Source organism: Neofelis nebulosa, chromosome 4, assembly GCF_028018385.1.
Source record: "Neofelis nebulosa isolate mNeoNeb1 chromosome 4, mNeoNeb1.pri, whole genome shotgun sequence".
In the NCBI taxonomy this organism is placed as follows: domain Eukaryota; kingdom Metazoa; phylum Chordata; class Mammalia; order Carnivora; family Felidae; genus Neofelis; species Neofelis nebulosa.
Window position 1 is genome coordinate 146,401,044 of NC_080785.1, and position 23,519 is coordinate 146,424,562.

Sequence of the window (23,519 nt, forward strand, 5' to 3'; positions counted from 1 at the left end):
AGTAAGTTCATCTATGTGGACTCAGGGACACTCAGGCATGGAGTGGCTTCAGCACCCCAGGAGAGCTTCCTTCTTCAACAAGTCACTTCCTGCCACTTCCCAGTGCCTCCAGATGTGAACTGGGTCGCTGAACTGGTGCCTCTGGGCATCGCTGGGTTGCCTGCCTCCTTTGGCCAGGAGACTCCCAAGCTGTAGTTACTGGTTAAAACCCAGAAGGGAGAAGGGGAAATGGGGAGGGGAGCTGCCCAGGGGAGGTTTTCCAGGCACAGATCCCTCTTGTTTAGACTCTCCCCTGGAACTGGCACATCTCAGACCAGATGGAAAACTGGAAACCACCCATAGGTCATTGTTATGTGGTCAAGGCCTAAAGGTGAGGGGAAAGGGGACCCAGGAGATGAATGGGAGGTGTCTCAAGAGGAGCTTTGATGACCCTGGGCTCCCCCTCCTCAAGGCTGCCTGCACCCTTGGTTAAAGAAAGCAAGCCCAGAGGGAGAGAGGGCATCTCTTTCAGTTTGTGGGAAGCCCATACTGCCATTTTGCTGCCTAGCAAAAGGAAGCCAGCGCTGGGAAGGAGTCCCATCAGCTGAGAGGAGTAAGGTTCAGGAAGGGACCAGGAAGGGTGGGACAGCGTCTCTGGACCCTCTCCCAGCGCGACCTGGGGTGGTCAGCCAAGGGTGGGAATGGGGGATGGAAGAAACAAAACAAAACAGTCACCACCCAGAAGTACCCAGGCTATGGAGTTTTTGCTTTAAGGTCAAGTGCATGCTGCTGGTTGTCAGAAATTGAATCCGTGCGTGCGTGTGTGTGTGTGTGTGTGTGTGTGTGTGTGTGTGTGGTGTATCTTCTACCTCCTCGGGTGTCTAGACGATGGGGAGGACTCAGAATAAGAATTGTGCTCCACTGTGAGGCATGGTTTGGTGGTGGCGCTCCTGGCATGCTGGACGTGGGGGCCACACATCCACCAACCCTGTCCGGGGTGGGGGGGACACCCACAGGTGTCTGCAAGTGTCTAGAAGCTCCAGTGCTTGGAACTCTGTTTTGCGGAACTTCGGCGGCTTCTCATCTGAGGGCACCCACCTAGATTCACCAGGCAGCACTACACCCCGCGTCTGGGTGCCCTGGGTCTCAGCCAGAGGCCCAATCGAACACCCCAGTGCCCAAATCTACTACACTGGAGCGACGCAGGAGGTGTGCGTCTACCCTAGTCTCCAGCCCCGGGGCTTAGGGGACCCTCCCCCAGGGATAAGAATGGGGAGGAGGTCCTCCCAGAGGTTCCGTGCCCGGGGCAGCAGGCCCCCTGCAGCCCCAGTGGGAGCGGCCTGGGACAGGCGAGCCAAGGGGTCCAGACCGGAAAGTTGGGGTTCAGCCTCCCAAGGGTCGGAGGCTTTGGAAGAGCGCAGACGGCCAGGAGGCAGGCAGGCAGCGGCTGCGGAATGAATCTCTCTCTTTCGGCAGATGCCTGGGGGATGGGGAGCCCAGGGAAGGGGGCTCGATCAGGGAGCGTATTCCGCCCCCCCTGCACCCCAGCCTTGGTACGGCTTTAAAATCCTGCGGAGTTTGTCATAGGCCGGTCTCACCACGCATGCGCAAAGGCGAAGTTGAGGGGGTTTTTTTTTTGTTGTTTTTTTGTTTTTTTTCTTTCTTTTCTCCCCCCTTCCCTCTCTCTTTCCAGCCGCCTTTGGTTCTGCAACTTAAAAAAAAAAAAAAAAATTCTTTTTTTTCCCCCCTCTGAAAACTGCAGGGGAAAAGAAGAGTCCGGAGAGAGGGAGAGAGAGCGTGAGGCAGTTGGCGAGGAGGGCCGGGGGGGGGGGGGGGGGCGGGGGGGACACGGTCCCCGCGGTCAGTCAGTCTGCGGGGCACAGGATCGCGTGGAAGGCTGCTGCAAGCTCCAAGGCGCCGCCTCCGCCGCCCAGAGTCCGGTTCGGTGCGGCCGCCGCCGAGCGAGCTCCTCCCGCCGCCGCCGCCGCCGCGCCGTGCCCCCGACCGCCCGCCGCCCGCTTGCAAGCTCGCCCGCCCCTGGGGCCCCGGCGCCAAACGAGGTGGGCAGCCACGCCGGCCATGGACCGCCAGAACTGAACAGCCGCCGCGGAGCCCCTGGCCCTCGCCCCTCCCCAGCCCCACGCCCGCGGTGCCCTCGCCCCTCTTCGCCCTTCGCCCAGGAAAGGCGGGGAAAAGACGGGGATTAACCCGAAGAAAGAAGGGAGTGGGGGGGGGGGTGGGGAGAGCCAGTATCTCCCCTGGGGCAATCGCCCATCGCCCCCCGATCCCACCGCGCGCAGAACTTTCGGGGGACGACTTTTACCCATTTTGCGCCCCCTTTTTGCCAAACCGTAAAATGAAAGGACAAAAGTTGGCGCTGACTCTTGTAGCTCCGATGGCGACTTGTGCATTTTCAGCGGCATCTCCTGGAGAAAAAGCCCTGCGCGCCTGATTGTTCTGTGGCCCCAAAGATTCAGTGTGTGCGTGTGGGGGGGGGGGGTGGGGGGGGGTGTGTGGGTGTGTGTCTGTGTGTGTACACAGACGTCCACACACTCACTCGCGGCCGCAGGATCAGCGCCTGGAAGCAGACGTTTCGGCCACAGACTTGGAGAGGAGGAGCTGGAGATCGGGAGGCGTGAGCCGCCAGGAGTTTGCAGAATCCGTGGTGTGAATGAACTGGGGGCACCTGGGCGCGCGGATCGCCCCCGCCCCCGCCTAGGGCCAGAGTTGAGTAGTGGGGGCATTTTTTTTTCACCCTCTTGTGAAGAATTTTTTTTTTTTTTATTATTTGTTGTAAAGTCTTTTGCACAATCACGCCCACATTTGGGGTTGGAAAGCCCTAATTACCGCCGTCGCTGATGGACGTTGGAGAGGGAGCGCCTCGCCGCGGAACAGTCGCCTGCACGCCCTCGCCGGACCCGCGGCTCCCTTGTTGCGCGCCGGCCCGGCTTTGCCTTTGCTACCGGCCGACGGGCTTCGGCGCCCGCTCGGTTCCCTGGCGCATCCCGGCGCTGCTCCGGCTCGGGCCCCCAAACTTGGGCGTCAGTGACCGCTTCGCCTGTGATTTCCTGCGCCTGCCGGACGCGCCCAGGAGGAGCCCGAAGCTCTGCGCCGGATCGTCCCCCCAGGCTTAACCCGGCCGCTCCGCTCGGATTCCTCGGCTGCCCTCGCTCTAGTGGCGACTTCCTCCCCGCAGCCGCGTCCCCTCCCCCTCGCCATGAAGGTAGGTGTTCTGTGCGCTGCCGACGCTCGCCACTTTTTTTTTCTTTACTTTTTTTCTTTTGGAAGTTAACTGACCCCCCCTCCCCCCCCCCCACCTCTTCCTTATCCCTCCATTTCTCCTGCTGCCTCTAAAAGCTGGAACTCCTGCGTAGCTGGCAGGGACCTCTACCCCTTCGCCCACGCCCCAACCCCTTCGCGCACTGCCTATCTCTCGGGAGACTTCTTGTCCCACCAAAAGTTCTGCAAACCTTTTAGACTTTGGGGGGAAAAAAAGTGAGGATGAGCCAGGACAGAAAAAAGCGGTTCACAGATGACTTTCCTTTTGCCCTGAGAAACACCAGTGTAATTTACTATGTATATTTCAGTAACAGGATAATGATTCAATTCAACAAATATTTACGGATTGCCCACTGCGCGGGCACCGAGAGGGTGTGTGGCCGGGGCTCGGAAAGGGGAGGAGGACTCCTTGGTCGGGAGACTGGGCAGCAGGACTAGGAGCCGACACCCCAGAGCCGTGCACCGCCCCCTCTTCTCTCGTCCTTTGCTGCCGGAGGCCAGGTTGCAGCCTCGTCGCGGCCAGGGAATCCTAGAGCTGCAGGCCGTGTGCCTTTAAGAGTGCCTGGTGGGGGGCCAGCGCGCACCCCGGCGCGGGAGCCGGGTCGCGTTATTAGCATTATTAGCCGCCACTGGGTGAGCTCAGGCACTTTGCCGCGGTGATGGGGGCGGGGAGTGCTGGCAGTGGTGGCTCTAATCCCGTCCGCTGGGAGAGAGCACCCCGGCCCCCTGCGCGGAATCTGCCCTGTCCTTTGGAAACATTTGGGCCTCCGCGTTGGGAGAGCGGGCGGGAGGCAGTTTGTGAACTCTTGTTTGTTTTAATTGTCAGTTGTATGTTAAAGCCGAGTCACACACTCTGAGGGTCACCGGGAGTTCACTTTTGCGAAAAGTTAACATTTCTTCCTGCAATATAACTTGCTGTTTTGCAAACAACTTCTCCTATCCCTGTCCTCCAAGCTTCGATCTTTATTTCCACTCTTCTTGATCTGTTTTACTTTTCTTGAAAATAAGGTTGGAATTAGAAGTAAAATATTTTCGAAAACAAACAAATCCCCCCTCCATCCCCCACCAAAAAAAAGTTTAAAAAGAACCCGAAACCCGGAGACCCCGCGGCCTTGTTTTACTTTACAATTCCAGTTTGGCATCGGGGCGCCTTCTCCTCTTGCGTCTTTAAATGGACAACTCGATGTTTGGGAAGTCACTTGGAGGCTGGGTTGGGATCACACCTACAGACCCTGCCCTCCCGCCAATATTCAGGCTGCTCCAGCCTGATAATGGAGAGTTCGTTTCTAGAAAGCCTCTGCCAGGGGAGTTCCGAGGGGGCAATGCTGAGTGCGCGCAAGCGATGGAGAGGCCGCGGAAATTCTGTCCCGAGTGTGTAGATCCGTGCCCTGTGTGTGGGGGGAGTAAAGGGTCAGTTGTTCTCGGGTCTTGGGCTTACTAGCCTTAGTCCCGCCCGGCCCCACAAAGGAGGACCCTCCCCAGGAGGACTGGCCGGAGAGTCCCTAGTTCTTTCCCTTCCCTCACCGGAGCGCCTCGGTGCACAAGGGGTTATTAGCACCGTGCGCGCGGAGTTCTGCTTGTCCCGCTGCCTTTTCATCCTCGCCGTGCGGTGCCGACTGCCCCCTGTTGGCTGCCTTGAGGTAGGACACCTGGGAGTCTGTTCTTTGGGGCCGGCAGGCAGCCGCTCTCCTCTCCCTCCCACCTCTGGCTCCGTTGGTCCTTCCCGACCACCAGGTTCTCCCCTCCCAGGAGGGCCTCTCCAAGACTCCCAGAGGACAAGCTGCAATGCGCGGCCGCCGCCGCACGGAAGGGGCCAGAGGTCCGATCCAGCAAACCGGGCTGGGCCGTGTGGAGGAAGGGTTTACCTCCTCACAGGGTGAAGGAACGGGAGCGTCGCCCTAGGAGGCCTAGGGTCCGGCTTCTGCGCTCTCACCAGTGCCGTCAGTGGGAGGTGACAAGTGTTGCTTTCTCTTTCTCGACCTCAATTTCTTCGTCTATTAAAAAGTGGAGTTCAAACTGCCTCTGTGAAGGATAGGGGTTGAACTGATCTTTAGTTTTTTCTCCTTCCACTGGACACTATGTTCTTCTTCTGGATAGAGTTGAGAATCTGTGCTAGGAGTTAGACAACCTGTGTGAGAAGGTGGAAGTGATACGTGTGTGCGAGGAGAAAGAGAGAGGCTTGAAGTCTGGAGAGACTTGTCCAGGGGATGGAAGTGGGGAGACAGGGAACACAGCTGGGCTTAGCCACAATTCTGCCTTTGGAGAGTCCTTGTTATGGGACCTGCGGTTCAGTCCTGAGCCTGGGCAATCCTTGCACTGATTTGGGCGCAAGGAGCTCCCACCACCTTCTCTGTCTGGCTTCCCTACACCCCCCACCCCCTACACACACCACACACTTGGAGCGCAGTAGACACCGTTCTTTGGCAGTGTCCGCCCGCGAGGGGCGGCCTGGGACACCCCGCGCCCAGGCTAGGGGAGTGAGGGAGTGCTCCCTCGTTGCCTGCTCCCCCAAAGCAGATCTCCTGTCCGCCTGGGCTTGCTCATCCTTATCCACTCCGCTTCTCTCCGCATTTCCTGGAGCAGGGCGTCCCAATGCTGTGGTTGATGCCTTTTATCTTCCTCAATTTTCTGTTTCTCTCCTTCAAGGAGAGATCACAGTGGGGAAGGCAAAGTTTATTTCCCACCAAGAGCTGGCATTCTTGGAGTGTCCTATCCTTTTAGCCACCGTGAGCCCAGGTCATACATTTCAGACTCCTCGCTGGTCTCCCTCATCATTTCCATTTTCACAGACTTGGGCGGGCGGGGCGGGGGGGGGCACTCTGGACGCAAAAAGCCTAGTGGAAGGGCATGCCCAGACCGAGTGAGGTAGCACCAGTGGCCAAGGGTCGAGAATCTTCTCCCTGCCTTTGCGGAATTTCTCTTTAGGGGCGGTGGGGCCGAGGATTTGGGTGCTGTGCGTGGTAGGGAAGCTTTCTGTGACCCAGGAACCTCTTCTAACCAGGGTGGTTTTCCCTCTCTCACCCCTCTTCACCCCCGCCCCCCCCCCCCCCGCGGGCACCCCAGTTGATAAAGAAGGTTTAGGCACACCTCAATCCAATGCGAAGGCTTTGGAGGAGATATCGAATAAGCACCACTGCGTTGAGCTGCTCTGACTTTGGAAACAAGGGCGCAGGAACGCCCTACCCCCACCTCACCCCTCCCCTGCGCTAGAACGTCTCAAGTACCCGAAATCCCCCTCCCCATCACACCCTAGGAACAGATTCTGAGGATCCGTACATTAGTGAGTTTCGCCGGGCCCTGGAAGTGTCCGAAAACATTCAGCCCGTTCTTTGGTAAACTCAGTCTCTGCGCAGAACTTTTGTTTTAGCCCTGGTGTGACAGTGTCCAGAGAGGTCTCGTTTCCTACGGTCTTTTCGGATCAGATCTCTTGGTAAACAGGCAGGGGTGTTTACCCCACAAAGTCGATGTATTTATTACTTGGCTGTGGGTTCTTTCAGTGCTTCAAACTTGTGGGGCCTTTTTTGGGGGTTGCATGGGGATTGGAGCGGGAGGAAGGCCAAGGTGTTTCCGGGCAAGCGCGCGGGGTTAAGTGGAGACGCGACTCGCGGGGCTCTCCTGCCCGATCCCCTTTGGGACACAGCTGGCCTATCCCCAGTATGGAGCTGGGGAGACAGAGTCTCGTAGACCCAATGGCCCACTCCTAGCTGGGAACGGGCGGACTCTCCCCGGGGTCTTCCGGCCCAAAGTCGGTTCGGTTTGTGTGGCTTCGCCTCTAACAAAGAGATCCGCTGTAATCCGCCGAATCTGTTATCAATTTCTCCGCTGCCCGCGCGCCCCGCCCCCCACGCCCCGCCCGTCGGGAAGCTCGGAAAGTGCGCGCGGCCAGCAGTCTTCTCCGCCGGTGTCTCGGAAGCACGCCGGTGCGTGTGTCTGTGCATGTGTTTGTGTGAATGTGCATGAGTGTGTTGTGTGTGTGTGCGCGCGCGGCCTTGTCCGCCGAGGGGGGAGAGTCGATTTTGCAGCCTGGGCCGCGCGCGAAGGCAGACCTCGCAGCCCACCCCCTCCCCTAGAAGAAACTTGACACTTCGGGCGGGGGTGGGGAGGGAGACCGAGCCTTCTCTCTCCTAGGCTGGGGAAATCCCAGGTTTCTATTCTCCGGGATGCGCCCCTCGCTTTGCGGTGTTTGGAGAACAAATGGGCCAAGGGGTCAGAGCGCTGGCTAGCGGGCACTGGGGACCACATAAACATTTCCTCTCGGAGAAGCCCCGAGCTGTCCTGGTCCAAAGGACGGCGGGCTGGGAAAAGCCTTGGCACGCTCCTGGGCCCCTAAGTGTTTCTAAGGCCGCCTAGGTCCTCTCTGCCCCTTTGACGGCGCACGTTCCAGGACCTTCTGCTGCCCAAGGCGGCTCACCTTTCCTTTCCCGAGGAAAGGGCTCCCTGGGGGCTGCGGGCGGTGCAGCGGGCTACCCTAATCAGAAATGTAAAAGAGGATTTTGGAAACCCGCTCCTCCCACCCGCACCCGCCACTGTCTCGCGCCGCCGCCGCCTACAGGTGGAGAAGTCACCAGTGGGGAGGAACGGCAACGAAATCTTTCAAGGCCGCCCCCCGCCCCCGAAATGCTTCACGACGGGAACCTTCACCGCCTGGGCCCTCTGTGCCCTGCAATCCAGGGGCTCAGCCGCCGCGGAAGCCGGCGCATCTCTGGCCCCGCCTAGGGCTCGCTCGAACCGGCTCTGGCCTCGCCCTGCACCCTCACCGTCCGGGACTTACCGAACCGAGTCTGAATTGGGCTGGAAGGTGGGGTGGGGGTGTTCTAAGGGCAGGCTCACTGTGGCGCGATGGCGAAGTGGCCGACAACACCAGACCATAACCGGAGGAAACTGGAGTCGCCCTTGGCTTCCTTTCCTCTTTCTCCGTGGCAGCTGTCAGGAGTGGGGACAGAAGGGGGGGTGGCGGGAGGGAGAGTGAAATGAAAAAATCAGAACTTGTGGGAAGGCAAGGAAGGGATCCTCACCTAGGACAGTGGGACCCGGACCCTCTTCTTTCCTCGGGGGTGCTATCCCTTCTCTCGGGTACACTGAGTCCGAGGAGGAGCCCGCAGGCAAAGGAGGGGGCACAGTTTTCCGGTTTCCTTGGTTGAGAGAGCCGATCTCTCTCCCCGTTATCCCTAGTGCCCCCCCATCGCCTTCTCCCCACTCCAGTCTGGCTGAAGAGTATCCTAAGGAAACCCCGGTTGCCCTTCCCCCTCTGGAAGTGGCTTCCCCCAAAGCGGCCTGTAAACTGATTATGAAACATACGCTGTTAATTCCGAGCTGCATTTCCCAGCTGGGCACTCTCGCGCACGCAGCTCCCCGGGGCCTCGCCCCCCACCCCCTGCCCTTCCCTCCCGCGTCCAACCCCCACTCCCCCACCCCTGAGCCGGCCACCCCGCCTCCTCCGCAGCCGCCGGTGGTGCGCTCCACTCGCCTTCGCGCTGCTCTCGCCCATGGAATTAATTCCGGCTCCACTTGTTGCTTGGCCCAGGTTGGGGAGCGGACGAGGGTGGCGGCGGGTTCCCGAGTGAATTCCTTCCGAGGAAGGACCCAGCACAGCGCGGACTAGAGGGGAGCGAGGGGGTGCGGGAAGCGAACAAGCAGGAAAGAGGCAGCGCTTGGCACCGGGGCTTTGACTCAACAGCATTGAGACATGTTTGTAATCGCTGGCGTGCCCCGCGCGCAGGATCCCAGCGAAATCAGATTTCCTGGTGAGGTTGCGTGGGTGGATTAATTTGGAAAAAGAAACTGCCTATATCTTGCCATCAAAAAACTCACGGAGGAGAAGCGCAATCAACAGTAAACTTAAGAGACCCCGGATGCTTCCGTTGTTTAAACTTGTATGCTTGAAAATTATCTGAGAGGCAATAAACATCTGCTCCTTTCTTCCCTCTCCAGAAGGCGATTGGAATATTAAGCCCAGGAGTTGCTTTGGGGATGGCTGGAAGTGCAATGTCTTCCAAGTTCTTCCTAATGGCTTTGGCCATATTTTTCTCCTTCGCCCAGGTTGTAATAGAAGCCAATTCTTGGTGGTAAGTTCCTTTTAAGTACATATTCTTTATTTTATTTTAATTTTTTTAAAAGATTCATTTGTATGATGCTGCAGTTTTCAGAGCTGAATCGTGAATTTGAGTCCATTTATCTCATGCATATGTATATAATATATTTTACCTTATATATCTGGAAATCAGAATTTTCTTTTAACTTGTTAATATTGTCAAGCTTATCTTTAGCTCTATAGGGAATGGGAACCTATAAATCTTCGCTTTTCTCTATGAGGCCCTTGTTCAGATGTATGCTTGTAGTACATCACGTAATAAAAGGGAACCAAAATTCACTTCTCTAATAATTGTAAGCCCATCTATAAAATTTACTTTTTGCCACCTCTGGGTAGTAAAAGTGAGTTCCAGCTTTTATTTTCTGTCACTTGAGGTTATTAACCTTCAGGGTCTGAAGTAGGCAGAGTTGTAGGAAGACAGCTAAACTCCAAGTGGGGAAGTATTTGCGCTGGAAATTTGATCAAAAGGAAGTTAACTTGAAGTAGTCAAATGTCCCTAAATGAGGGTTTCTTTCTGGTTAGGGGCCTTGTAGATCGACTGCAGTATATCCAGGGGATTATTTCTGACGGCCTTCTGGATATTTTTTCCCTGTAAATGAACAGCGTTTTTCTGACTGTCAAACATGACTTGTACTCACTGGATACCCTGTCTTGGGTCTTTCACAATCACATAAGGAGCCCTTTTAAAATGTCCAGAACACGGTGAATTTTCTCCAGTCTCTATATTTGCCTCAGCATCCTTCCATCAGTCAGAAGGAACCTCTATCTCCTCCCCGTGTCTAATTGTGTCTACTTTCGGCATTCATACATTTGCAAAGGCAGATCGGTCCAATTTGTGGGGCAAAGTGAGTCACTTTCTCTAATGTCAGAGGCCCTTCCCCAAAACCGCCATTTCCCCCTTTTCTGAGCGCATTTCGGAAATATTGGTTCAGGTATATGGCAAGGAGGGCAAGGAAGGGAGTGAAAACGTAGCTGAGGAGCCAGATGGCGGGGTGGGGACTACAATACCTCCGTTTTCTGAGTGCAGTTTAAACAGAGAAGTTTTATGAAGCCCTCCTCATACTTTGTCATGAGGACAAGCAGGAGAGAAAAAGCATCTGTGTGCTTAAAACCATGTATTGCTGACATGCTTTCAGGGGGCCTACCTCGAGAGTTCACGTAAATCTTGAATGCACATCTCCCCCCCCCCCCCTTTTTAGGTCGCTAGGTATGAATAACCCTGTTCAGATGTCAGAAGTATATATCATAGGAGCACAGCCTCTCTGCAGCCAACTGGCAGGACTTTCTCAAGGACAGAAGAAACTGTGCCACTTGTATCAGGACCACATGCAGTACATCGGAGAAGGCGCGAAGACAGGCATCAAAGAATGCCAGTATCAATTCCGACATCGAAGGTGGAATTGCAGTACCGTGGATAACACCTCTGTTTTTGGCAGGGTTATGCAGATAGGTAGGAAACCATTTCACATATTTTCAAATATAGGTCCATTATTCTTCTGGAAAAAGGCTTTAGGGTTTACTGACCGGCTTGATAAGGAGGGGAATCTTTCCAGTAGGGTGCTGGCTGGGGAAGTTTTGTCTTTATTTCTGCTTGCCTTCATTGCTGTCCCCACACCTGATTATAAGCTTTGGGCTTTTTTTAAACCAAATCAGAAGGGAAGCATCAAAGACGCCTCCGTGTTTTCTGAACACTTGATTTTTTCTAAAAAGCATTTTGTTTAAAATAGAAGCAGAACACTTATTTTGGTTTCTCAAAAGTGGATGAGGAAAGCTGAGTCATTTATATCCTTTTAAACTTCAAAACTCTTGTAACTGTTAGAAGTGTCGTAAGCCACAATTCACATGGCCCAAGCATCAAACTAAATACTGTCCTCTTTCGGATGCTGGATCTGTTGGAAGTGAATAAGGTTTTAATTTTCCTAATATAGATATTTCCTGAGGCTATAGAGATATATATGTTAAAAAGCTTTATTTTTAGTACCAAAAAGAATTTTAATTAGAAGTGATCCAATTTACATTGTGATTTTGGCAATTGATATAAAAGCACATGCTTCAGATCTCAACCTAGAAACTTAAAAAAAATCTTAAATGTATTGCTCGCATTCAGATTCTGTATATTAAATGTATCATTGAACTTATTCCCTGCAGGGAGGAGGTGGCCTTAAAATTGGGCTAAAGGCGAAGCATTTAGAAAATCAGTTTGCCTCTGGTTTGCTTTAATAGCATAGGATGCTATCTGACAGATGTGATCCTATGTGTGTTTTCTAGTGTGAGTATTTTAGGTCCATTTAGTTTTATGCAAACAAGCCCTTATAATTAATATGACTGCGGTGATTCCTAAAATAAGAAGCCATTTATCAAAGCAATTAACTGTTTAGACTGACTGAAGATAAAAAAAAAAAAAGTTGGCTTAATATCCGTCACGGGTGGATAAAATGCTTTTTTAAAAACCCTGAAAAGTGCATTCATTGAGAACAAAAAAGAGTTGTCAGTGGATGTTTGAGCCAAGCGACTTCATATACTAAAATAATACAGGACTGGAAGCCATTCCTTTAATTGAATGGGAAAACGGTCTGCAGCCTCAGCCTGCAGTTTCATAGGGCTTTGTCCTTCCTGTTAATGATTAAAAAGTGCTAATGTATATACTGGGATCTGAATCTAGGAGTTCAGCGTCAGGAACACAGGAGCTTTCCCTGAATATGGGGTGCCCTGTGTAGTTAATTGGGGATGTGGTGGAGATTCCATTCTGCATTTTGAAATTGTGAGTAAGTTCAAAACCTCTTTTTCTTTTTTTTTTTAGCTGTATCAGAATGGTAAGTTGTCAGCTTTCTCTTCTCACCTTTGCCTTCCCCCTAAACTGCCTTCCTCTCAAAATAATGGGGGCATGTTTTCACAGGTATATGAGTTAGCAAAAATCAATACATTTTTAATGGTAGCCAGGAAGCAAAACAGCAATTGGCAAGGTTCTCTGTGTAGTCCCTCGAACACAGCTTTGATTTAAGATTCTCTTCTTGTCTTCATATGTAGCCTGTTTTGGGCCAAAATGTTCAGAATAAGCTATCATTTGCTAAGTGGATTTGAGTTCTGCTGAAGATTTATTTAAAATGTGGTCCAAGATTCAAAGGGCCTGCTTCCTCAGGGAACAAGCAGAACCTTTGGTACAAAGGCTTATATTTAATTGTCCCTTGCAGATACTCTCTCTGGTCCTCAGCTGTGTGGTATTCCCATCTGGGTTGGTGGTAAGTGGGTCCCAGTAGAACCTCCTGGCAGCCTCCAAGGGAGCCTTGCTAGATACCACTGTCAAGTTAGCTGATGTCCTGGGCATCTGAGAACACATTCTCCTTTGCCAAAAGTCCCCCAGGTGCCTGGGGTCTCACAGCACAGGAAGCTGCTGCTGGGTGGTTCGCAGTGGAAAGGCTGATGGGGCCTTCTCTTCTATTTATTTAAAGAGATGGAGAGAAGAAAAAACAGAATAGATTTTTGTGGAAGAGGAACATGGACCCAACCCCAATAGTGGGAAATTTACTTGGCTTTCACTTTTCTATTTATGAGTCTGTTTGAAGAGAATGAGCTAAGGGAAAATTTAAAACAACTTTGATGCTGAAAGGTGTGTGTGTGCATGTGTGTGCATGCATGTGTGTGTGCACGCGTGCATCACCCCCTCCAAAGCACTCAGTACACCAGGGATGTGAAGAGCAATTCCTGTCCATGAGAATCTGACCCTGTGATGGGGCCCTTGTCTGAGAAACTCAGGCTGCCATTTCCATCCCTCTTCAAATCATTTTTCTAGGGTGCCAGTTGCCTGGGAGGCTCTGTATACAATTGCCTCCGTGAAGGGCCCACTCTTCATTTTGGAAACTTTCTCATTTTTCATCACCCTACGCTTTCCTCCAGCTTTTGTCTCCGTCTCTTCTTTGTCTCCACACTGTGAAAAGATATGTAAGAAAGGCTCCATTTTGAAGGGGCCTGAGGGTCGGAATAGATGTAGATTTCACAGGGCAGGAAGCCTAACTGAACCAGTAGTATTCCATCCAGGAGGACTGTGTCCACAGGCTATTAGCCAAAGAGCACTTTTCAAACTGACGTTTTCCCTGCAGTGACCAATTAGCTTGGAGATTTCTACCAGTTTGTGTTCCAGGGCAAGAAAGGAAATGCTCAAGGTAGACTCATGAAAAAAGCAGCATTATTGTCTTTGTATAAAAGCCCTTTTATGCGCTATCTACTCACAGGACAGTGTCTTATTTTCTTCTGTCTCCAGAGGATTTTTTTTATGTCTTTCACTAGCTGCTGCCTTATTCTACAAGTGTCCCATCCAGGGCCACAATATTTTCTGTGCTATCAGTGTTAATCTTCAAATAACTCCCTAGAATCCGCCTGCCCACCTCATTTCACTCCATCCCCTGATGTGCTCTGGCTCTCTGATTTGAGCTCTATAGATGTAACACCCCTTAGGAACTTCCTGGATTCTCCTGTCAACCACCAGCACACTCCTCAGGGTATTCATATTTTAAAATCATGGGAGGGAAGGTCTGTGGTAAAAGGGAATCTTCACCATTCCTGGAAGGAGGAATCACAAATGGCTGTGGATTGAAATGTAGAGCTGAAGTGCAAGAGAAGGGCAGCCCATGGGCCCTGGAATTGGTACAGCCCCCCTCCTCAGACTGGTTGGGGCTGAGTCCTGTTGTCAGCTGTTCTGCTGCTGCATCCCCCCCCCCCAAAAAAAAAAGATGGTTAGCAAGCTTTTTAAGTGTAGGAGCAACTTATTCATGTACAGGGATTTCAGGGCCAGAAGGGGCTTTTTTTTTTTTTAACCTAGGCACCTAGTTCAATACCCCTATTTTATAGTTGAGGGAAATGAGCACCCCACCCCTAGTATACCCCTCAGGCCCAGCTTCAGCTGGCAAGGTGTTAACCCTTTCTCTCTCATAGCACGACATTTTTATTTTCAGTGGCTTCTTGTTACAGAAATGTCTCCATGTACAAGTGAAAATTAAGGTAGTCTGTGACTGCCTCCATTTTCCTCCTGGCAGGGCTCCTCTATCAGTGTCTTACAGGGAAGTATTCTTTACAAGAAAGAGGGGGAAAGAGAAGACCTTTTTTTTTTGTTTCTTCTCCCCTGAGATTGTGCTTTTTCTCTTCTTGCTGTTATTCCAACACTTTGAGGCAGAGGCTATGGGGTGGGGAAGGGGGTTGAGGAAGTAGCATCAGAGACAGCAGGCTGTTGTGAAAGTAGACCTCCATCTTCCTGAAGGAGAAGTTACCAGGCTAACCCGGTTTGGGATTTAAGAAGAGGCACGGTTCACTACAGTACTGTAGGAACAGGTTTAGAAATGTCCTCTGGAGAAGTCCTGGCCTGAGACAGGCACCAGGCTGCATGATGGAGGAAGGGGAGCCAGGCCACAAGCGTGTGGCTGCTGCAGCCTCCGCGTTCTAGGGCCTGAGATTTTCAGAAGACACCAAACGTTAAAATTAAGTGTAAGGAAGTCTCCCCACATTCTCTTCGCCCTCCATGACTTGTTTCGTGTGCCTTTTGGAAGTCAGTCTCCAGGATTTTCAGGAGTTGTAGGGAAAACCACAACAGCGGAAGAGTCCGCTGTCGGGCCCTTCAGGGTGAGAGCAAAGACGTCAGGGGGCTGCCGTTCGCGTCACTTGCTGCTGCTGCTGCGTGTTGGGGCGGCTCTCCTGGCTTCCCCGCGGCCGGTGGGGGCGGGGGGGCTGGCCCGGGTCGGAGGGGTGCTAGGGCTGGGGCGCCCCTGCCCCCGCCCGGGGCCGCTGGGGGGCTCCCGATGCGCTCCCCGTGGGGCCGCGGGCAGGCGCCGGGTGACCCCCGTGTCCCGCCCACAGGCAGCCGCGAGACGGCCTTCACGTACGCGGTGAGCGCCGCGGGGGTGGTGAACGCCATGAGCCGCGCGTGCCGCGAGGGCGAGCTGTCCACGTGCGGCTGCAGCCGCGCCGCGCGCCCCAAGGACCTGCCGCGGGACTGGCTGTGGGGCGGCTGCGGCGACAACATCGACTACGGCTACCGCTTCGCCAAGGAGTTCGTGGACGCGCGCGAGCGGGAGCGCATCCACGCCAAGGGCTCGTACGAGAGCGCGCGCATCCTCATGAACTTGCACAACAACGAGGCCGGCCGCAGGGTGAGTCCCGCCCCGCCCCGCGCCCTTCTCGGGCGCCGGCTCCTTAGCTCGGTCCTGCCCTGTGCCGCCCCTCCGTGTGTACCTGTCCCTCCGTCTCTGCGTCTACTTCCTTCCCTTTCTGACTCTGGCTCTGTCTTTGGTCGCTTTCCCTCTCTCTCTGCCTGCCCGCCTAGCTCTCTCCTCCTCTCTCTGCTTCCCTTCCTCCCCGCCCCACCTACACATGGGCCTCTCTGAAGGGGGGTGCACGCCCCAGAAAGGCCTCCTGAAGGTGAATCATCCCTCCCGGGCCCCCTCCAGCAAAGGTGCTCCTGCAGTTGCCTGAGAAAGAGCTTTTTCTGCCTTTTTTAATTAGTCCCCGGTGCAATTGGCCAGCCCAGGTCAGCTCAGAAATAAAAATGTGAATAACGTTCGCCCTTCTCCCTGGAACATGTTTGTGGTTGGGCTTAAATTTGGGAGAGGGAGCTATTTATCCCAGTAGGTGCCCAGTGGAGAAAGCCCTCACCTCAGCTTCCAGAACTTACCTTTTCCCTTACTTGCTTTCTGCTTGCCTCCCCTTGTGTCGTTAGATAGCAGGCCTGAGGGATTGAGGGTTTTGTTTTGTTTTAAGAGTTCTTCTAGGAAAACTACAGCATTTCTAGCAGTGTGGAATTTTATAGGTCTGACCATCAGGCCAATCGAGGGTGGCTCTGGATAGAAGGGGGAGCCACTCAGAAGTGCCCAGGGAGACCAGCTTTGCAAGCCCTCACCAGCCTTCTGAGTCCACTCTTTCCTTCTCCTGGTGGGAAGCTTCTCCACAATAGTTAAAAAGACCCTTTTTTCCTGTGGTTAAACACATGGCACTTTATGGCTGCTTTAAAATGAAGGGGTGAAACTTTTCTTAACTTTGGCAGCATTGAAAACCAGGGCCATTATTTTTTCACAGAACCCAAGGTAGGTGCCAGGAACTTTCTGGTCAGAGATTTCACTCTTCTGTATTTTGGGGTGAGGAAAAGGGAAGATAATCACAGAGTAAAATACAGAAGACTGGGAGGAGCCTTAGAGCCCTCTAACCGCACACCCTCATTTTTAAAGCTCGGGAAACTGAGGCCCTAGAGAACCACTTCATGGCCATGGAGGAAAATTGATGGATTGCAATACAAGCCCAGGCGTGTTTTTATTAAACGCCTGCGTCACAGCTTGGGGTAAAGGGCTATAGGCTAAATTCCAGTTCTGTTCCTTTCTGTGTATGAGCCTCAGTTTCTACATTTCTACATCTGTTGGATGGCCATGGCACGAACTATCACTTAGCGTTATGTGAGGACTAACCAGGATCATATAGTAGGTGGATCCAGATGAAGTTACCAATACTTGACTACCTCTGACCAATTAAATAACGGTTTCTCGTGGTTCAATCCAAGGGCTGAGCTTAACGTCAGTGTAAGTGCTTGATAAATCATAATTGTTGGGCATAATGAACCTGAGAGCAGAGAAGTCAAAGATGATTTAGATAGTTCCAGCTAACCTAGCTTCTTCTTAAATGGATGTTAAGGGAGCCTGGGTGGCTCAGTTGGTTAAGCGTCCGACTTCGGCTCAGGTCATGAACTTTCATGGGTTCGAGCCCCACGTCGGGCTCTGTGCTGACAGCTCAGAGCCTGGAGCCTGCTTCAGATTCTGTGTCTCCCTCTCTCTCTGCCTCTCCCCTGCTCATACTCTGTCTTGAAAAAAAGAAGATAAAAAAAAAAAAAGTTTTTTGTTTTTTTTGTTTTCTTTTTTAATTGATGTTATACATTTGGAGGTGTTGGGGAAGGACTAAACTGTAGATTTTTACCTGTGGTGCCCTGAGGGGTCAGATTATTGCTCAGGGCAGGGCAGGGGCAGTTGCGGCCTCTCCTTTCTTAAGCCTCCTGTTGCTGTGGTGGACTCTGTCTCCCCCACTGCAGCCGACCAAGGCCACAGAATGGGCATGTCAGCCCCACTCTCTGTGGGAGCCCATAAAGCTTGCCCCTGTCCTCACAGGGGACACGTCACATTATCCTGTGCATACAGTGTGCCCGGTGCCTCAGACCAGAAGTGCCTTCAGGACAGAGATGTGGTTGACTCTCTGGGCCTCATTGTGCCCATATTTGGTACTTTCATCCATTTAGGGGATTTCTTTGACTTCTCTCATGAAGAGAAATTATCAGGGGCTTAGCAACCAAGGAGAGAAGGTCAAGGGATTTCCAAGTAGAGAAAGGGGGTTTTGGAGAGTTGGAAAAAGCACCTTTAATATTAGAATTTAATTTAACATCTACATTTTTTAACATTTGTTTATTTTGAGAGAGAGAGAGAAGGAGAGAGAGGGAGAGCGAGAAAGACTGTGAGCAGGGGAGGGGCAGAGAGAGAGGGAGACACAGAATCTGAAGCAGGCTCCAGGCTCTGAGCTGTCAGCAGAGAGCCTGACGCGGGGCTCGAACCCACAAACTGTGAGATCATGACCTGAGCCAAAGTCGGAAGCTTAACTGACTGAGTCACCCAGATATCCATAACATCCACATTTTTAAATAGTGAGTGAATTCTTTTTGTAAGTTTTATAATTTGAGCTGTGAGCTAAATTGAATCCTGGCAGATGAGGTTACACAGAAGACAGTTTTTCTCCAGGACAGTGGGGGAAGGGAGGAAGAAATCTGTGAACACTGTGCCAGGAAATCATACTAGAATCTTCTCGGGGCATTAGCTTTTTATTTTAGTCAAAGGGGAGCAAAGGTTAAATACATCTGCAAAACCCTTCTACACATTAGCTGAGTGCCTGAAACCCTTTATGCCAAGGAAGTACATTCTGCTACCCACCCCCCCCAACCCCTTTTACAAAAATAGCGCCCCTTATGAGTCTTTATAGGAAGAAGGGAGCTGTTCTGGATGGAAGGAGCCTTCTAGCTCACTCCAGCCTCCAGGTTCCTGACAGGTTCTCTGCAGCTTGCCAGCACCACTCTGACTCTGGGGTGGGGAGCAGGCGGGTGGGTGACTGGCAGAGGAACTGTGGGTAGTAGGAACCATAAATAGCCACCCGCCACCTCCCGGACCGCTGGGCACAGTGCTGCGAGGCCAGGCCAGTGGGCGCTGCTGCCTGGAGGCCAAGGTGATCAGGCGAGAGCGTAGGACTGGCACCCGGATGCCATGCACTCATCACCCTGGGGAAGACCAGATTTACTGATTGCATCAGAATGTATGCCGAGCACTTTCCTTGCATCTCCTAATTTTATCCTTACAACAATGTTTTGAGGTTGGTACCATTACAGTTCCCCTTTACAGATAGAAAAAGGAGGCTCTGAGAGGTGAATCCAGTTGCCTGAATTCAGGGGCATAGTTAGGACAAAACTCCCATCTGCCTAGGTCTGGCATGGGTGCTCTTAGCTTAGGCATTGTGGAGTAGGGTTAGGGGCTGTGCCGGAAGCGGGAGTGACAACCTGAGGTCCAGGCCCTGTTCCTCCGCATTCTAGCTGTGTGGCCTGTGCAGACCACTTTCCCTCTCTGCGTCACTGTGCCATCGTTTAACCCGCCCTGTGTTATAATGTTGTTTGGGAGGATTAAATGAGATAAACAGCATAAAGGCTCTGATTACAGTGCCTGGCACACAGCAATAATAATAGTGATGAAGATTTGAACCCTGATCCCACCTGAACTAGACCCCTCCCAACCCTCCTACTTACCAGCTGGGTTGCCCATGAGCAAGTCACTGAGCATAAGCTGAGAGCCCAACTGTCTGAGTTGAAATCTTGGCACCCTTACCTCCCAGTGGCTGGGCAAGTAACTCAACTGTATGGCCCTCACCTTCCTTCTCTGTGAAATGGGCACGATACTAGCACTTCCCTTATAGGCTGGCTGTGGGGATTAATCCAGGTCATGAGGGCGAGGAATGGTAAATAAGCTCTGGGATGAGCGTTCAAGATGTAGTAGTTGCTGTAGTGTTTTCCTGTAAAAAAGGAAGCAACTTGAGTGGTCTCTCCCTGTTCTCAGTTCAAAGCTGGCTGTTTGTTACAGTGATGTGTGAGAATATGGTGATGAGGAGCTAAGAGCACGTTTATTTTGAAGACGGCAGCGCAAGACTTCTGGTGGCGCAGGATGAGGAGGAAAGTGCCCAGGCCCGGGTTTAGCCGGTGACCATGGCTCCATGTAGAAGGTGGACGGGAGCTTTGCTAACATCCCGTCCGCCGGCTGTCCGGGGCTCGTCCGGGAGTGCATACACTGACTGTGCTGTCTCCTCACAGACGGTGTACAACCTGGCTGATGTGGCCTGCAAGTGCCACGGGGTGTCGGGCTCCTGTAGCCTCAAGACCTGCTGGCTGCAGCTGGCTGACTTCCGCAAGGTGGGCGACGCCCTGAAGGAGAAGTACGACAGCGCGGCCGCCATGCGGCTCAACAGCCGGGGCAAGCTGGTGCAGGTCAACAGCCGCTTCAACTCGCCCACCACGCAGGACCTGGTCTACATCGACCCCAGCCCCGACTACTGCGTGCGCAATGAGAGCACGGGCTCGCTGGGCACGCAGGGCCGCCTGTGCAACAAGACGTCCGAGGGCATGGACGGCTGTGAGCTCATGTGCTGTGGCCGCGGCTACGACCAGTTCAAGACCGTGCAGACGGAGCGTTGCCACTGCAAGTTCCACTGGTGCTGCTACGTCAAGTGCAAGAAGTGCACGGAGATTGTGGACCAGTTCGTGTGCAAATAGCGGGCGCTCGACGCCTGCCTGTCACCCTGCCCCGCTCCCAGGACCCACTTATTTATAGAAAGTACAGTGATTCTGTTTTTTTTTTTTTTTAATATTGTTTTATTTTCCCCTGAGAATTACAACCGGAACCATTTTTTTCTGTTCCCATCTAAAAACTCTGTGGTTTATTATTAATATTTTAATTATTATTTGGCAATAATGGGGGGTGGGAACCAAGAAAAAAATATTTATTTTGTGCATCTTTGAAAAGGTAAGGCAAAACTTCTTTTGACGGTACAGGATGAGGGGGAATTACATGTACCCTTAGTTGTGTGCACATCTAGAAGGGAAAAATGTTTTCTTTTTCTCAACTAAGGGGTCAGATATGGAACAGGTAGCATCCAACTGGAAGGGGGTGGTACAGATCTATGCAGGACCCAGCCTCTGTGATCAAAGTGAATTGCGAATGCTCTGGGGAGGGTGGAGAGGTCTTGAGAAACCAACAAAAAATGAGGCGCCCTCCCCCACCCCCTTCCCTAGGGACTGCCAACCTGAAACAGTTTCAAAATGGTAATTTAAAAGGTAACAGCCAGAATCTCCTATCCTTCAAAGGAAGAAGGTATATTATTTGTGTCTGTTTTCTCAAACATTCTATCTGCAGATGGTCTTAACACTAGTAGCTACTGAAACTTGGGGAGCAGGGAGGAAAATCCCGGTAGTTGAAGACCTGAGAAACACAGGTATCAAGATACTGACTTGAAGCTGTTAACAGGTATTAGGTTATCAGATTGGAAAAGGATTCCCATGTGGTTCTGGGTACTAGACTTTTTGTTTGGAGAGAGGTGGGGAGGTTGGCTTGAATATGAAGAAAAATATACTGTAATTTTCTTAGGGATACTTGGTTAATAAATAACATTAATGAAAAATAATAAATGAATCCATTCACAGATCCTCAGCCCAGACGACAAGGTAATTATGTGCAGGTCAGCGTTGCACCAGAGCAGAAAACCTGTTTGAGGGGAAAGAGTGAAATCGGTCCTCCTACTTGACCCCAGGACCTCTCTGATTCCTCCTTGCTTTGCTTCGATGTGATGCTGGCCATGTTGCGAAAGGCAGCAGCTCAACTGGGTCCCCTTTGATTGTGGGACAGGAAATGAAGTATTACAAGCTCCACTTGGGAAACAGTCCACTACTTAGGGATTTTTTTTCCCCTAAAACTTTTATTTGGAGGAGCACCAGTTTTTGTATGTTTTAATGACGTTAACATGGCTAATGGAGTTCCCAGAGGTGCTGCTGCGTTCACTGTTGTGATCCTGTGTAGAGACTTTCCACTCAAGCTTTTCCTATTATACTGCAGGTGTGCCCCAAGACTGTTCTAGTGTACTTGAACAGTTGCATTTATAAGGGGGGGATACGGTTTAATGGTGCCTCATATCTCAAAGTCTTTTGTAAATAACATATATATATATACACACACACACACATCTATATATAAATATAAATATAATTATATCTCAGTGCAGCCAGTGATTTCTAGTTTACTCTGGGGTTATTTCTCGGTCTAGAGCATTGTTATCCTTCATTGCAATCCAATTGGGATTTTTCCAAAAGGTTTCTGGGTTGAGCCTGGGCTGTGGCCCTGATGTGATCACATCTTAAGCATCACGAAGCAGCCTTGTTTCTGAGGAATCTGGAAGGTCTTACCTGATATGCATGTTGGTTTGAAGACTTCTTTCATCATCCCTGTGCCACCCCCTTTCTCCAACCTCCATTTCTGTACACTTTCCAGAAAGGGCATTACTCCTTTGTCATAGAGGTGGAAATGAAGAGTTTCAAAACTCGGAAGCTTTGTCAATGCGTCTGTTTCCTTGGTTCATTTTGCAGAGTGAAAACCGGTGCCTGTTAGATCTGGAGGTACCTGAGTCCAAGGAAAACTGAGCTTACGACATACATAGCTAGTTAGAGAGATTTTTTTTTTTTTTAAAGCAAGGACACCGTTTTCCTAAAAATGCCATCAAATGTGTTCTTATCTCAGACTTACGCTGTTCTAAAAGTTTGGAAAGATACACATCTCCTGCAACCGTCCTAGGCTTGGTGGTCTTCATAATCACCTCCACCACCTGTGGCTCTTAATTTATTGCACAAGGATATTCACTTCCCCTCAGTTGCAGTGAATTGCAAGCAAAAGATCTTGAAATTAAAAAGCACTAATTAGTTTAAAATGTCACTTTTTTGGTTTTTATTATACAAAAACCATGAAGTAATTTTTTTTATTTACTAAACCAGATTTTGTTCCTTTTTAGTGATTCATGTTTATGAAGAGAGTTGAGTTTAACAATCCTAGTTTTTAAAAGAAACTATTTAATGTAAAATATTCTACTTGTCATTCAGATATTATGTATATCTTCTATGGCCTTTATTCTGTACTTTTAATGTACATATTTCTGTCTTGCGTGATTTGTATATTTCACTGGTTTAAAAAACAAACATTGAAAGGCTTATGCCAAATGGAAGATAGAATATAAAATAAAACGTTACTTGTATATTGGTAAGTGGTTTCAAGTGTCCTTCAGATACTTCATGTGGAGGGTTTTTTTTTTTTTTTTTTTGAGAAACCATGAGGGATAGTTTAGGGTGACTACGCGTCAGAATAATAGAAGAGTGGAGACTTTTACCAAAACCAAACTTTGGAAGCTTCAAAAGATTTCTATATGTAATGGAACAAAAGGGGAATTCTCTTTTCCTCTATATGTGAAAGAAAGAAAGAAAAAGAAAGAAAGAAAGAAAGAAAGAAAGAAAGAAAGAAAGAAAGAAAGAGAAAGAAAAATCAAGCAGATGGCTTAAAGCTGGTTGTAGGATTGCTCACATTCTTTGAGCATTATGCATGTAACTTAATTGTTTTAGAGCGTGTTGCTGTTGTAACATCTAGGAGAAGAACTGAAAAGGCACACGCTTTTACCCATGACCAGTATTTTTGTCCAAAAGTATATTTGTGTTTACCACTGCATCTGTCGTACCTCTCTGTTGGAAGTTACCATGGACGGATTGTCTCATACCCCTTTGGAAGTAGTTCTAGGAAAAGCAAACCTCAGTCTGCAGAGAATGAAACTCATTGGAAACTGAAGGTTCGTTGTGTTAAGTGCAATTAATATGAGTTCTTGTGCTTTCTGAAAACTTACACCGAAATCTGGCCAGCGCCACACAGATTGATATGTTAGCCCTTTGCTTTTTTTTTTTTTTTTTCTTTCCGGATAACCTTGTAACATATTGAAACCTTTTAAGGATGCCAAGAATGCATTATTCCACAAAAAAACAGTAGACCAACATATAGAGTGTTTAAAATAGCATTTCTGGGCAAATTCAAACGCTTGT

At 50.8% G+C, this 23,519-nt stretch overlaps 1 protein-coding gene across 3 annotated transcripts; it reads left to right on the forward strand.

The window, feature by feature from the left end:
* Window positions 1-1,840: 1,840 nt before the first annotated feature.
* WNT5A (Wnt family member 5A) lies at window positions 1,841-22,699 on the forward strand. 3 transcript variants are annotated; one of them, XM_058726520.1, is made up of 5 exons: window positions 1,841-3,202; window positions 9,190-9,323; window positions 10,549-10,799; window positions 15,194-15,486; window positions 19,710-22,699. In XM_058726520.1, the coding sequence occupies exons 1-5, from the start codon at window positions 3,197-3,199 to the stop codon at window positions 20,166-20,168; spliced, it is 1,143 nt and encodes a 380-aa protein (XP_058582503.1). In that variant the 5' UTR covers window positions 1,841-3,196; the 3' UTR covers window positions 20,169-22,699. The 3 variants fall into 3 exon arrangements, with proteins under 3 accessions (XP_058582503.1, XP_058582505.1, XP_058582502.1); XM_058726522.1 differs by lacking the exon at window positions 1,841-3,202 and adding an exon at window positions 7,156-7,178; XM_058726519.1 differs by lacking the exon at window positions 1,841-3,202 and adding an exon at window positions 8,667-8,782.
* Window positions 22,700-23,519: the final 820 nt, after the last annotated feature.

Bases quoted from the DNA above. Each gene is read 5' to 3' on its own strand.
- WNT5A (XM_058726520.1), top strand. The intron at 9,324-10,548 runs GTAAGTTCCTTT...CCCCCTTTTTAG, and splicing joins ATAGAAGCCAATTCTTGGTG to GTCGCTAGGTATGAATAACC. The intron at 10,800-15,193 runs GTAGGAAACCAT...TCCCGCCCACAG, and splicing joins TGGCAGGGTTATGCAGATAG to GCAGCCGCGAGACGGCCTTC.